The following is a 14,829-nucleotide window of genomic DNA, read 5'->3' on the forward strand; positions in this document are numbered from 1 at the left end:
AAAGATTTCACTTTCTCCCCTCTTCTGGAAATAATAGCAGCACAAACATTGCATATGGCCTTTTTGTTATCTTCCTTCAAAATATATCCACACTGCAGATATTGTGGGCTAGGTTAGGAATGCTATGTTGCACGTGTAGTGCTATTTTTCGTGGCATCATTAAGTCACCTACCTACGTTACATAGGCATGCACGTCAGCTTTGACATCGGTTTTGCACATCGGCGTTAAACTAGACATCGGGCCGATGTTGGCATTGTTAGCTAATATCGTTCGATTCCAACATGCTTACCGATATGTCGTGCATCCCTAATATTTACAGATGGCATACAAGTTCGTTATTAAGGCACATGAAAGTTCATTCCAGAAAGCATTTCTGCCCCCAAAATATTTTGATTAAGTAGTAATGTGCGATATACGTCAATCTTCTTGAAACGGGTCACATAAAAGATACATATATTTAACCCCTTATTTGTGGCACTAAAAAAATCTCCATATACTGTATACTTCCATTTATTGTTTCCCACTGGTACCGGGGGACCTTCAGACGAGTCTTGTGTAGCCCAGCAGGACTATCTTTAGTTCTCCAGACATATGGTATGTTTATAAAGACATTTTATAAAATAAAGATAGTGTCCACCTGGCTGGCCCAAGGATTAGTTTTCCAAATAAAAAGCCGAAAGCATGCTTAAATCATAGGCTACACTTCAGACTGTAGTGCTATTTGTATGTGACTTTTCCAATGCTCTGCTTGCCCTCTATCCCCCATGATGCAATAATGACACGATAAATCAAGATCTTAATCCAGTTCAGAAGCAATGCATTATGATCAACAGCTGAAAAAAAAACACAATACAAATAAATATTCATGAATTAAATGAAATCATGGGCAACAAAGCAAAGGAACCATTGTTCGTTTACCAGTATTATTTATTACACTAGTGTTTTTCAAAATAAATATATAGTAGAATATTTTAAAGAAACAAATACAATCTTTAAAGCCAGTAATGAAAAATTCAATTGCGCCAACTTTTAGTAAACATAAGGTGGTACAGTATATACAAAACCACTACTCACATGTACAAAATGCAGCAAATAATATCAAGTATTGTCCAGTTTCCCTTGAATTGAATGAACTTGAGGCATAGTCAGTCATGGTAGAGCTGCTCTTAGTGCTCACAGACAGCAGGTTTAGGTCATGAATGGGGCCAGGACTTTTCCCCGACCATGAGACTAGGGAAAAATCCTGGCTCATGTTATAGGCTGCAAGTAGGGCCAATAGTTACTTCAGATCAGGTTCCAGTGTGTTAGTGAAAAGGAGCAGAAGACCTTGGTGTCTCTCTGCTGGTAAGAGTGAGCTGAGCATTCAGTGGATTTGGATCTTCATGAGTACCATTGATCGTGGGCCAGTATTCTGCTGTAACATACTGTAGATAGAGTGCAATAGACTGAAACCCAAAGCGTGCTCGTTTGGAACCGAGTAAATACTAATCACCACCTCACCACTAACAATAACACTGAGAAAGTGATGAGCCTCCCTTCTCCTGGGACAAGAGCATTCATCTTTTAACTGAATTAAACAGTGGTGGAGCTTATTCCACTGCATGATAAAACCTTTGTTAAAGCATAATTTAACGAGTAAACACATTCAGAGACACACACAGCCACGCATTCCCAACCCCCCTTTCCACAAACATCTGCAAAAACACACAAAAAGACTTGACCATATCTTTCTCATCATTTTCAAAAATGTTAAGTAAAGTTTATTCATGGTAAAATAACTTAAAAGCCCATACTAGTATTATTGAATAAATAGCCTTTTGAAGGAGATCAGAGGGGTCACAGCTGCAGGATTTTGCCCGACTAGAACAAGCACTTTCAAACAATTTTGACAATGGCTGTGGTTTCTATTATTATAAGTCTGTAGCGTCTGTACTTTCAGTGCTGCCTCTATTTGCACTTATTTCAGTAGTCTGTAGTTTCAGTATTACTTTGTTTTGTCTTTTTGATCCACTACATACGTATAGAAGAAGTGTGTTTAGTGCTAAACTATAGGCTTTTCCTTAGTTAGCATAAAACCCAATACTTCAAACATAAAAAGTGCCACATGCAGAAAACATTCCTAATCTTTAAAAGACTCATTTGGTTAGTTGGAAGGTGTTCATTAAAATTCTCAGGTCCATCTCCACGGAGACCGCCATTTACACCAATCCGAAGACTACACACACACAGCAATAGACCAATCCCTCTTCATCAACAGGCCAAACCCACAGAATGGTCATATCCGAGACTACTGGGTCCTGCCCAATCGTAGAATGAATGCCTATGGTGTGCCTTCTTGTCCTCTTCTTCTTCCCTTCCTCACTTCTTCCTAGAAGATCCGCTGGGTCTCTTGATCTGCCACAGGTGGTTGTGTATGGTCAGGGCATCCACGCTGACTGACACGGTCTTGGCGGGGATGCAGTTGAACTGCTTGCGGTCGGAGCTGTACTTGTAGAGCTTGTCGATCATCTTGCGGCTGATGCTGCGTGGCCCCATGCCGGTGAACTTGACAATCTCCTCTGTGTCGGGGGAGAAGGAGTAGATGGCTCGGAACTGGCAGCTACCGTCCCTGAACAGAATCATCAGGTGGTTGGCCTCACACCTCTCCAGCTCCTGGCATTGGAGAGACAGATGGAAGAAACAACCATTAGTAACCATGGGAAGAAGTACATCACTCTACTATACAGTGGGAATCAGAGGGATATATAACAAAACAGGATAACCAAGTTAGCTGTATAAACACTGACAAATAACTAGTCTATTGATGTTCTGGTTCATACTTGAACAAATTGGTTGTTGAATCAATTATACCATGTCAATTTCAAGCTGATCTTTCTAAAACACATTTTTCCTCAAAACATTTAGGCCAAACATTCTGATGTTTTTATTGACTCAGACTGTTTTCTCTTTTACTGTATATAACTTCTTGACACTAGTAATGAGGACAATTAATTGGCTATAGTAAAATCAGACTCTTTCTAGAACTACAATACTATTGACTCACCTCAAATAATTTTCACAGGTAATGAGGAAAATTAATTGTCTATACTGAAATTGCAGAGGCCTTCTGCACTGAACAAAATATAAAAGCAACTATTTTTTACTGAGTTACAGTTCATATACGGAAATCAGACAATTGAAATAAATTCCTTATGCCCTAATCTATGGATTTCACATGACTGGGAATACAGATATGCATCTGTTGATCACAGATAACTTAAAATAAATGGATCTCACAATGGGCCTCTGGATCTCGTCACGATAAAATGCAATTGTGTTAGTTGTCCGTAGCTTATGCCTGCCCATATCATAACCCCATCGCCACCATAGGGGACTCTGTTCACAAAGCTGACATCAGCAAACCGCTCACCCACACGACACCATCTGCCCAGTACAGTTGAAACAGGGATTAATCCGTGAAGAGCACACTTCTCCAGAGTGCCAGTGGCCATCCAAGGTCAGCATTTTCCCACTGAAGTCGGTTATGATGCAGTCAGGTAAAGACCCTGAGAACGAGGAGCACGCGCATGAGCTTCCCTGAGACGGTTTCTGACAGTTTGTGCAGAGTGACCAAAAGTATGTGGACACCTGCTCGTCAAACATCTCATTCCAAAATCATGGGCATTCATATGGAGTTGGTCCCCCCTTTGCTGCTATAACAGCCTCCACCCTTCTGCGAAGGCTTTCCACTAGATGTTGGAACATTACTGTGGGGACTTGCTTCCACTCAGCCACAACAGCATTATTGAGGTCGGGCACTGATGTTGGGCGATTAGGCCTGGCTCGCAGTCTGCGTTTCAATTAATCCCAAAGGTGTTCGATGGGGTTGAGGTCAGGGCTGTGTGCAGGCCAGTCAAGTTCTTCCACAAAGATCTCAAAAATATTTCTGTACGGACCTCGCTTTGTGCACAAGGGCATTGTCATGCGGAAACAGGAAAGGGCCTTCCGCAAATTAGTCACAAAGTTGGAAGCACAGAATCGTCTAGAAAGTCATTACATGCTGTAACGTTAACATTTCCTCACACTGGAACTAAGTGGCCTAGCCCGAACCATGAAAAAACTAACTTTACAGTTGGCACTATGCATTCTGACAGTTTGTGCAGAAATTCTTTGGTTGTGCAAACTCACAATTTCATCAGCTGTCCGGGTGAGTGGTCCCAGATGATTCCTCAGGTGAAGAACCCGGATGTGGAAGTCCTGGGCTGGCGTGGTTACGCGTGGTCTGCAGTTGTGAGTTCGGTTGGACGTACTGCCAAATTCTCCAAAACAACGTTGGAGGCGGATTATGGTCGTGAAATGAACATTCAATTCTCTGGCAACAGCTCTGGTGGACATTCCTGCAGTCGCAAGCCAATTGCACATTCCCTCAAAACTTGAGACATCTGTGGCATTGTGTTGTGTGACAAAACTGCACAATTTAGAGTGGCTTTTTATTGTCCCCAGCACAAGTGTAATGATAATGCTGTTCAATCAGCTTCTTAATATACCACACCTGTCAGATGGATGGATTATCTTGGCAAAGGAGAAATGCACACTAACAGGGATATAAACACATTTGTGCTTATGGAACATTTCTGGGATATTTTATTTCAGCTAATTTTTTACATTTATTTAACCTTTACTTAACTAGGCAATGACGGCCTACCCCGGCCAAACCTGGACGATGCTGGGCCAATTGTGCACCGCTCTATGGGACTCCCGATCACGGCCAGTTGTGATACAGCCCGGGATCGAACCCGGGTCTGTCATGACGCCTCTAGCACTGCGATACAGTGCCTTAGACCGCTGCGCCACTCGGTCCCCGAAACATGGGACCAACACTTTACATGTTGCATTGATATTTTTGGCTATAGTAAAATCATGGAGACCTTCTAGTACTACCATACTATGGATGGACTGACCTCTAGGATGGTGTTCTTCTGGGCTTCATTAACCTTGCCAGCCAGGCAGCAGTGGGTGATGGCATTGTGGATTATTGGCTTGTTGGACTTGGAAACACACTCCTTAAACAGCTTGGGACCTGCAACGAGGACAGAAACCATAATGCTCACCATTGTACTCTGGTGTGTATGTAATACTCACCATTAGGGATGTGACAAATGAAACATTTTGCTCAATGTTTAAAAAGCCATTTTCCGTTAAAGCGATAACAAAACAATCATTAAATTCCACGTCAATTTACAATGCAGAATAATGGTCCTATTACGTATGTATGACTGCTAGGGCCGGGCAATTAAGTTATATCTACTACAGTCATATACCCTTAAAAGAGCCTTGGCTACAGCATGTTTGTTTGTCTGTAACATGCTGACCAGACACCATCGGGAGCATGTTGATGTTGTCTCCCCACACCAAACGTGATTAGGACATGCAGGTTGAAATATCAAAACAAACTCTGAACCAATTATATTATTGTGGGACAGGTCGAAAAGCATTAAACATTTAGGGCAATTTAGCTAGCTTGCTGTTGCTAGTTCATTTGTCCTGGGATGTAAACATTGGGTTGTTATTTTACAATGCACACGGTCCTCTACGCTGACAATTAATCCACAGACAAAACAGTAAACTGAATTTGTTTCTAGTAATTTCTCCTCCTTCCTTCAGGCTTCTTCTTCAGACTTTATATGGCGGTTGGCAACCAACTTTAAGGTGTATTACCACAACTGAATGGATTCTGGACCTTAGTTCTTCTTTCAATCACCCACGTGGGTATATGCTCCTAAAAACCAATGAGGAGATGGGAGAGACAGGACTTACAGCGCGTTGAGCGTCACAAATAGAACCAACTTCTGCAAACGCTCGCGAGCAGTGTGGGTGCAATGATTGAATAACATGTATGTGTACGTTTATTTTGAAACCCTCACACACGTGACGTGTCCGGTCTAGTCAGCATGTAAGGGCACACTACGGCTTTTTAATAAATGCAGACACAAAACCTTCTCTGGAGATAGTTTCAAAGCGCCACTGAACGGTAATTTTACTTGTCTGTCAAGGAATGCTGCTTCTAAAGAAGGACTAATCACTAAGTGAACAGAACTGTCAGTCAAATAATCTTGCTTGCCTACTGCGTGCAGACCACTCTTTCCTGAAAAAGTACTTTAAATTGATTGGGGACGTATTTGTGGAGGAATATAACCGTTTTTATAGGTGATTTGTGATGTTTTATTGGTGCTTACCATGACTGTGTATTTTTGTGTGTGTGCGTGTGCGTGCATGTACAGTTGAAGTCAGAAGTTTACATACACCTTAGCCAAATACATTTAAACATTAAATACGTTTTTCACAATTCCTAACATTTAATCCGTAAAAAATTCCCTGGTAGCATTGCCTTTAAATTGTTTAACTTGGGTCAAGCGTGTCGGGTAGCCTTCCACAAGCTTCCCACAATAAGTTCTGTGAATTTTGGCCCATTCCTCCTGACAAAACTGGTGTAACTGAGTCAGGTTTGTCAGCCTCCTTCCTCACACACACTTTTCAAAATTCACTCAACTTATTGTGGGAAGCTTGTGGAAGGCTCCCTGAAACTTTGACCCAAGTTAAACAATTTAAAGGCAATGCTACCAAATACTAATTGAGTGTATGTAAATGTCTGACCCACTGGGAATGTGATGAAAGACAGGGAATTTTTACTCTGATTAAATGTCAGGAATTGTGAAAAACTGAGTTTAAATGTATTTGGCTAAGGTGTATGTAAACTTCCGACTTCAACTGTATGTACAGTCGTGGCCAAAAGTGAGAATGACACAAATATTAATTTTCACAAAGTCTGCTGCCTCAGTTTGTATGATGGCAATTAGCATATACTCCAGAATGTTATGAAGAGTGATCAGATTAATTGCAAAGTCCCTCTTTGCCATTCAAATGAACCGAATCTCATAGCCCTGTCACAAAAGGACCAGCTGACATCATGTCAGTGATTCTCTCGTTAACACAGGTGTTGACGAGGACAAGGCTGGAGATCACTCTGTCATGCTGATTGAGTTTGAATAACAGACTGGAAGCTTCAAAAGGAGGGTGGTGCTTGGAATCATTGTTCTTCCTCTGTCAACCATGTTTGCCTGCAAGGAAACACGTGCCGTCATTGCTTTGCACAAAAAGAGCTTCACAGGCAAGGATATTGCTGCCAGTAAGATTGCCTAAATCAACCATTTATCGGATCATCAAGAACTTCAAGTAGAGCGGTTCAATTGTTATGAAGAAGGCTTCAGGGCGCCCAAGAAAGTCCAGCAAGCGCCAGGACCGTCAACTAAAGTTGTTTCAGCTGCGGGATCAGGGCACCACCAATACAGAGCTTGCTCAGGAATGGCAGCAGGCAGGCATTTGCACTCACAGTGAGGAGAAGACTTTTGGAGGATGGCCTGGTGTCAAGAAGGGCAGCAAAGAAACCACTTCTCTCCAGGAAAAACATCAAGGAAAGGTCATTTTCTCTGATGAATTTTCCCTGTCCGATTGTTTGGGGCATCCGGAAAAAAGCTTGAAGACAAGGGTGAGCGCTACCATCAGTCCTGCCAACAGTAAAGCATCCTGAAACCAGCCATGGGGTTGCTTCTCTTTTTTTTTTATTATACATTTTTACCTATTTTTCTCCCCAATTTCGTGGTATCCAATTGTTTAGCTACTATCTTGTATCATCGCTACAACTCCCGTACGGGCTCGGGAATGTATCGTCCTCCGATACACAACCCAACCAAGACGCACTGCTTCTTAACACAGCACCATCCAACCCGGAAGCCAGCAGCACCAATGGAGGAAACACCGTGCACCTGTCAACCTTGGTTAGAGCGCACTGCGCCCGGCCCGCGACAGGAGTCGCTGGTGCGCGATGAGACAAGGATTTCCCTACCGGCCAAACCCTCCCTAACCCGGAAGACGCTAGGCCAATTGTGCGTCGCCCCACGGATCTCCCGGTCGCGGCCGGTTACGACAGAGCCTGGGGGCGAACCCAGAGTCTCTGGTGGCACAGCTGGCGCTACAGTACAGCGCCCTTAACCACTGCGCCACCCGGGAGGCCCTGGGGTTGCTTCTCAGCCAAGGGAGTGGGCTCACTCACAATTTTGCCTAAGAACACAGCCATGAATAAAGAATAGTACCAACACATCCTCCGAGAGCAACTTCTCCCAACCATCCAGGAACAGTTTGGTGACGAACAATGCCTTTTCCAGCATGATGGAGCACCTTGCCATAAGGCAAAAGTGATAACTAAGTGGCTCGGGGAACAAAACATCGATATTTTGGGCCCAGACCTTTGTTCCATTGAGAACTTTTGGTCTATCCTCAAGAGGCGGGTGGACAAACAAAATCCCACACATTCTGACAAACTCCAAGCATTGATTATGCAAGAATGGGCTGCCATCAGTGGGCCATCATGTGGGCCAGAAGTTAATTGACAGCATGCCAGGGCGGAATGCAGAGGTCTTGAAAAAGAAGGGTCAACACTGCAAATATTGACTCTATGCATAAACTTAATGTAATTGTCAATAAAAGCCTTTGACACTTATGAAATGCTTGTAATTATACTTCAGTATTCCATAGTAACATCTGACAAAATATCTAAAGACACTGAAGCAGCAAACTTTGTGGAAATTAATATTTGTGTCATTCTCAAAACATTTGGCCATGACTGTATGTATGTGTATATGTGTATAGTATCATTCAAAAGTTTTGGGTCACTTAGAAATGTCCTCGTTTTTGAAAGAAAAGCACATTTTTTGTCCATTAAAATAAATCAAATTTATCAGAAATACAGTGTAGACATTAATGTTGTAAATTACTATTGCAGCTGGAAATGGAAGATTTCTAATGTAATATCTACATAGACGATTATCACTCCTGTGTTTCAATGGCACATTGTGTTAGCTAATCCAAGTTTTAAAATGATAAAGTCTAATTGATCATTAGAAAACCCTTTTGCAATTATGTTAGAACAGATGAAAAACACCAACTTCAACTTCAACAGTGAAGAGGCGACTCCGGGATGCTGGCCTTCTAGGCAGAGTTGCAAAGAAAAAGTTGTTCAGCTGTGCTAACAATTGCGAAAGGGTTTTCTAATGATCAATTAGCCTTTCAAAAATTATAAACTTGGATTAGCTCACACAACGTGTCTTTGGATCACAGGAGTGATGGTTGCTGATAAATGGGCTTCTGTAGATATTCCATTAAGAATTAGCCGTTTCCAGCTACAATAGTCATTAATGTCATTTACAACATTAACAATGTCTACACTGTATTTCTGATCAATTTGATATTATTTTAATGCACAAAAAATGTGCTTTTCTTTCAAAAAGAAGGTCATTTCTAAGTGACCCCAAACTTTTGAACGGTTGCGTATATTTATGTTGTAATATACAGGGTGCATTTGGAAAAGAGTCCTATGTCTCAATAGGTCTCCCATGTTAAAATAAAAGTTTCAGTATTTTGAACAGAGGAGACTGATTAGTTGCTGTACTTCCGAGAACACAAACACTTGCATCTTTTATAGCGAGCTAGCGAGGGACGGAGAGAGTGGGGAGTCGCACAGTATGGGCATGTTGGTCACCAGGCAGAGACAGTCAGAACTTTGCACAAGGCCTATCTATCTGCAATCAAAAGCTGTATCTCGCAATGGAATGCTGTATTTCGCAATTTCTTGGCTTGCAATGTCTTGGAACTTTAGTATAGCAGGGCCTATCATCAATGAATAGGCTACAATATTCCACACGCAACAGAGTGAAGACACACTCGCATCATTAGTGAAGAGTAATCAAGCCCAGCTACAATGTGATTAAAATGTTGTGATTTTCTTTTCTTTTTGTTAGGATCCCAATTTTGTTTACATTTAAAACATTCACACACCTACTCACCATTGTACTCAGGTGTGTGTGGGTGCATGTTTAATACTCACCATTGTACTCTACTGTAGATGTGATGGAGGACGCTGTAGAGCCGTTCTCCCAGTCTCTCTCCATGTTCCTACTGGAGTTCATTCTTAGAAGAGGGAACGACTCCACCGACCCACGCCTGGAACACACACACACACACACAGTTAACAGGGTGTCTGTCTGACACATACTCACACTAACAACCACACGCACCCAACCCTGCACATACGCGCGCACACACACACCTCTGTGGTTTGGCTCCTCCAAAAGTGACACTCTCTGTCTCGGTGGCCAAGGAGAGAGTGGAGCCTGATTGGAAACAGTGGAGAATGTCCTCTGGAAGTCAACGAGACAAGAGTTAATCAATACCATAGAACAAGAAGTCGCTTTGGATAAAAATGTCTGCTTCATGGCATATATTATTATTATTGTAAAAACACTATGTCTGTGTGCACCAAATAAAAACAGACACTGAACAGTCATTTCACTGGTATTCATTAACCATCCACATACAAGCAGCATAGGAAGATATTCTTTCAAATGCCCATCCCTAATAAAGGTTGTCTGCTCGAGTACGCAAACATGTTTTGGTACTGAAGTACTGGCATGTTCATGTAAAACTATTGTAAAACTAAATATTTGTCGTATGCTAGTCGTTCCAATTACTGTTTGTTCTGATACACAGCTGAAAACCAAACTGAACATATTTTCACTGCACTTGACATACTTCTAACAATCAAAATGTCTTCTGTAACTTGGTTAGTGGTTATAACGTAATCTGCTCAATAGATGCATTTGTAAATTTAGAGTACATGTATTTAATTATTAGCAAACTAATACAAACCTTTCCCAATTCTTGACAATCACTGACACCCATGGTTGGGGTGTAACAGATTACATGTAATCTGTTACAAAGGATTTTTAAAAAAAACGGTAACTGTAATCTGTTACAAGCTAAAATATTGTAATCAGATTACAGATACTTTTGAAAAACTAGATGATTACTTGTAGGATTACTTTTGAATTCAGAAAGGATTTTGGTGCAAAAAAACTTTGACACTTCTCTTTTTTGTCAATGACATTCAAATCAGCATTGAAAAAAGGCGCAAGTTTAAGTTTGTTCCACCTGAGCGAGTCTGACCATTAGTCAGAGACCACTATGATGACACACCAAATGTGTTTGATGGATCCCAGGAAAAGAGCAGGAATAGGCTTTTGTAGGTTACAGTCTAAGCTATGTCTTCCAAAGGGCGACTGCTGTCGGCATCCAAAGATTATCCAACTTGAATAAACGCTTGGAGGTAAGGATGACAGCAGTGGTGTAGTCTACAGCGATACGGATATCACTTATTATTTATATCTACATAGCGCATTGATGTCAATCATACCGCTGCTCTCTCATTTAACTATTTGCGCCTTACGTATTGTGGTTGTTCTGGATGGCTGTTCACATATCTAAAAGTACATTTGAAACCAAAAATGGTTGAATTCAAGAAGTTTAAGCTGCCTATCAATCATTGTTTTTGAAACCATTAGACAGCCATTAAAAAATGCGCTATTGCAACAGCTGAATTGTGCGGATCACAGCCTGTGGAATAAAAGTGGGGCTTTTATTGCTCAATCGAACTTAAAAAAGACCAAGATCCAAATCAAATTTTATTGGTCACATACACATGGTTAGAAGATGTTAATACGAGTGTAGCGAAATGCTTGTGCTTCTAGTTCCGACCATGCAGTAATATCTAACAATTTCACAAAAACTACCTTATACACTGTCATGACGTTGGCCTGGGGGGTAGGTTTATGACAGTCATAAATACCTCTTCCCCCCTTTTTTCCCTCTCTCTACCCTACTGAGGTTACATTTGAAAAACCCTTGGTTAACATAGAGATTCTGGGAACATCAGTAGGTGGGGGGAAATGAACTGTATTGTGGTAATCCGAACAATTGAACATGGTGGTACTTAATGAATATGATGTCAGTTCGGTTGGTATCTGAGACATTCTCATCAATGATAAGATGACAAACTCTACAGTGGAAAGTCTACACATCAGAGTTATCGGATTCACATGGAATTGTTGTTACATTTAAATGTTTGAATATTAGATGATTCGTGATGGGATGAAATTTGATTTTAGCTTCTAAAATGTGAGATGTGGGTTTTCATAAGATAGGGCTGCTCAATCAGTGGCCCGCCCCTGTGAAGGGACATGGGCTATATGTCTTTTCAAACACGCCCTCCTCTCCCTTCCTATATAAGCCTTTGAAGACAATACAACTTCCTGTTCCGATGATGTGAGGACGACGGTCCAATGTCAGTATGGTTCAGATAATAACTACAGAACGAAGCCAACATCAGCGTGAGCTTGGTTGCGAATGGTATGAATTTTGAACTCTTATTCACTACAGAAGTGATACCTCCTAGCCGTTGAGTTAGCAACAGCAGATGCAACAAGGGTTAGGAAGGAACAGACAGAGTATTCCATCTATCACATTACTACAACGTATCCAATTGACAACCAGAGACATTCTTCAAAGGATTCGGTTTGGCAACACAGCCTTCCATCTACCACCAACCTACCGGAGCACAGCTCAGAGTACATATTTATTGCATTTTCCTTTTCCAAATAATAACAAGTAATTTAGAATGCATCAGATACTGTATTTACGATAGCACAGCTTCTCCCTGTGTCCCTCAGTCTTCCCGCTCTTTCACTCAAACCCAGCCGTTTTCCTTTGTGTAACAAGCTGTCATATCTGTTCCGCCCGCTAGGGACGTTTTCGTTTATGACATAATTTGTAATCAAGTTATGATTTAAGTATGTGTAATTCTGTGTGATTAGTTAGGTATTTAGTAAATAAATAATTAAACCCAATTTTGTACTGCTGATTCAAATTGTTAGCCAGGGTTCGTGCAGATAACCAAGAATTTACAACTTTCAGATGAGTCTGAATTAAGATGAGGATTGATATTGACTGCTATTGATGTAAAATATTACTAGGTCTTTAAGAGTTTATTCGGAAGATAACAGCTCTATAAATATTATTTAGTGGTGCCCGACTCTCTAGTTAATTACATTTATATGATTAGCTCAATCAGATTATATTAATTACGGAGAAATTATTTTATAGAATAGCATGTCATATCACTTAATCCGGCATAGCCAAAGACACTACAGCACACACAAGTGTAAAGGAATGAATAAGAATATGTACATATACATTTATGGGTGAGCGATGGCCGAACGGCATAGGCAAGATGCAGTAGATGGTATAGAGTACAGTTTATACATATGAGTAATGTAGGGTATGTAAACATTAAATAAGTGGCGTTGTTTAAAGTGACTAGTGATACATTTATTACATCCAATTATTATTGTTAAAAGTGGCTAGAGATTTGAGTCAGTATGTTGGCAGCAGCCACTCAATGTTAGTGGTGGCTGTTTAACAGTCTGATGGCCTTGAGATATAAGCTGTTTTTCAGGCTCTCGGTCCCAGATTTGATGCACCTGTACTGACCTCGCCTTCTGGATGATAGCGGGTGAACATGCAGTGGCTCGGGTTGTTGTCGTCCTTGATGATCTTTTTGGCCTTCCTGTGACATCGGGTGGTGTAGAGGTCCTGGAGGGCAGGTAGTTTGCCCCCGGTGATGCGTTGTGCAGAACTCGCTACCCTCTGGAGAACCTTACGGTTGTGGGCGGAGCAGTTGCCGTACCAGGCGGTGATACAGCCCGACAGGATGCTCTCGATTGTGCATCTGTAAAAGTTTGTGTGTTTTTGGTGACAAGTCAAATTTCTTCAGCCTCCTGAGGTTGAAGATGCGCTGTTGTGGCTTCATCACACAGTCTGTGTGGGTGGACCATCTCAGTTTGTCTGTGATGTGAACACAGAGGAACTTAAAACTTTTCACTTTCTCCACTACTGTCCCGTCGATGTGGATATGGGGGTGCTCCCTCTGCTGTTTCCTGAAGTCCAGGATCATCTCCTTTGTTTTGTTGACGTTGAGTGTGAGGTTATTTTCCTGACACCACACTGTGAGGGCCCTCACCTCCTCCCTGTAGGCTGTCTCGTTGTTGTTGGTAATCAAGCCTACCACTGTAGTGTCGTCTGCAAACTTAATGAATGAGTTGGAGGCGTGCATGGCCACACAGTCATGGGTGAACAGGGAGTACAGGAGGGCTGAGAACGCACCCTTGTGGGGCCCCAGTGTTGAGGATCAGCGGGGTGGAGATGTTGTTTCCTACCCTCACCACCTGGGGGGCGGCCCATCAGCAAGTCCAGGACCCGCAGATCCTTTTGTCCAGATGGGTTAGGGCAGTGTGCAGTGTGCTTGCGATTGCGTCGTCTGTGGACCTATTGGGGCGGGTCTAGGGTGTCAGCTAGGGTGGAGGTGACATGATCCTTGACTAGTCTCTCAAAGCACTTCATGATGACGGAAGTGAGTGCTACGGGGCAATAGTCGTTTAGCTCAGTTACCCTAGCTTTCTTGGGAACAGGAACAATGGTGGCCCTCTTGAAGCATGTGGGAACAGCAGACTGGGATAGGGATTGATTGAATATGTCCGTAAACACACCAGCCAGCTAGTCTGAGCATGCTCTAAGGAAGCGGCTAGGAATGCCGCCGGGGCTGGCAGCCTTGCGAGGGTTAGCATGTTTAAATGTTTTACTCACGTTGGCTGCAGTGACCCCGCAGGTTTTGGTAGCGGGCTGTGTCGGTGGCACTGTATTGTCCTCAAAGCGAGCAAATAAGTTGTTTAGTTTGTCTGGGAGCAAGACCTCGGGGTTCGCGACTGGTCTGGTTTTCTTTTCGTAGTCCGTGATTGACTGTAGACCCTGCCACATACCTCCCGTGTCTGAGCCGTTGAATTGCGACTCTACCTTGTCTCTGACGCTTAGCTTGTTTGATTGCCTTGTGGAGGGAATAGCTACAC

At 42.2% G+C, this 14,829-nt stretch overlaps 1 protein-coding gene across 5 annotated transcripts in view; it reads right to left on the reverse strand.

Annotated features, from left to right (window-relative positions):
* Window positions 1–910: 910 nt before the first annotated feature.
* The window catches only part of LOC110523989 (calmodulin-regulated spectrin-associated protein 1-B), a 117,318-nt gene continuing 103,399 nt past the window's right edge, over window positions 911–14,829 (reverse strand). For 3 of the 5 annotated variants that reach the window (XM_021603235.3, XM_021603234.3, XM_090235097.1), the window contains 4 exons: window positions 10,143–10,233; window positions 9,921–10,036; window positions 4,942–5,060; window positions 911–2,653 (listed from right to left, as the gene is read on the reverse strand). In XM_021603235.3, coding sequence (XP_021458910.3) covers window positions 2,360–2,653; window positions 4,942–5,060; window positions 9,921–10,036; window positions 10,143–10,233 — 620 coding nt within the window. In that variant the 3' untranslated portion in view covers window positions 911–2,359. Of the gene's footprint in view, window positions 2,654–4,168; window positions 4,290–4,941; window positions 5,061–9,920; window positions 10,037–10,142; window positions 10,234–14,829 lie in introns of all 5 variants that reach the window. The other 2 variants (XM_090235096.1, XM_021603236.3) reach the window with 1 other exon arrangement.

Source organism: Oncorhynchus mykiss, chromosome 5 (assembly GCF_057628025.1).
Source record: "Oncorhynchus mykiss isolate SJ-2025 chromosome 5, ASM5762802v1, whole genome shotgun sequence".
In the NCBI taxonomy this organism is placed as follows: Eukaryota; Metazoa; Chordata; class Actinopteri; order Salmoniformes; family Salmonidae; genus Oncorhynchus; species Oncorhynchus mykiss.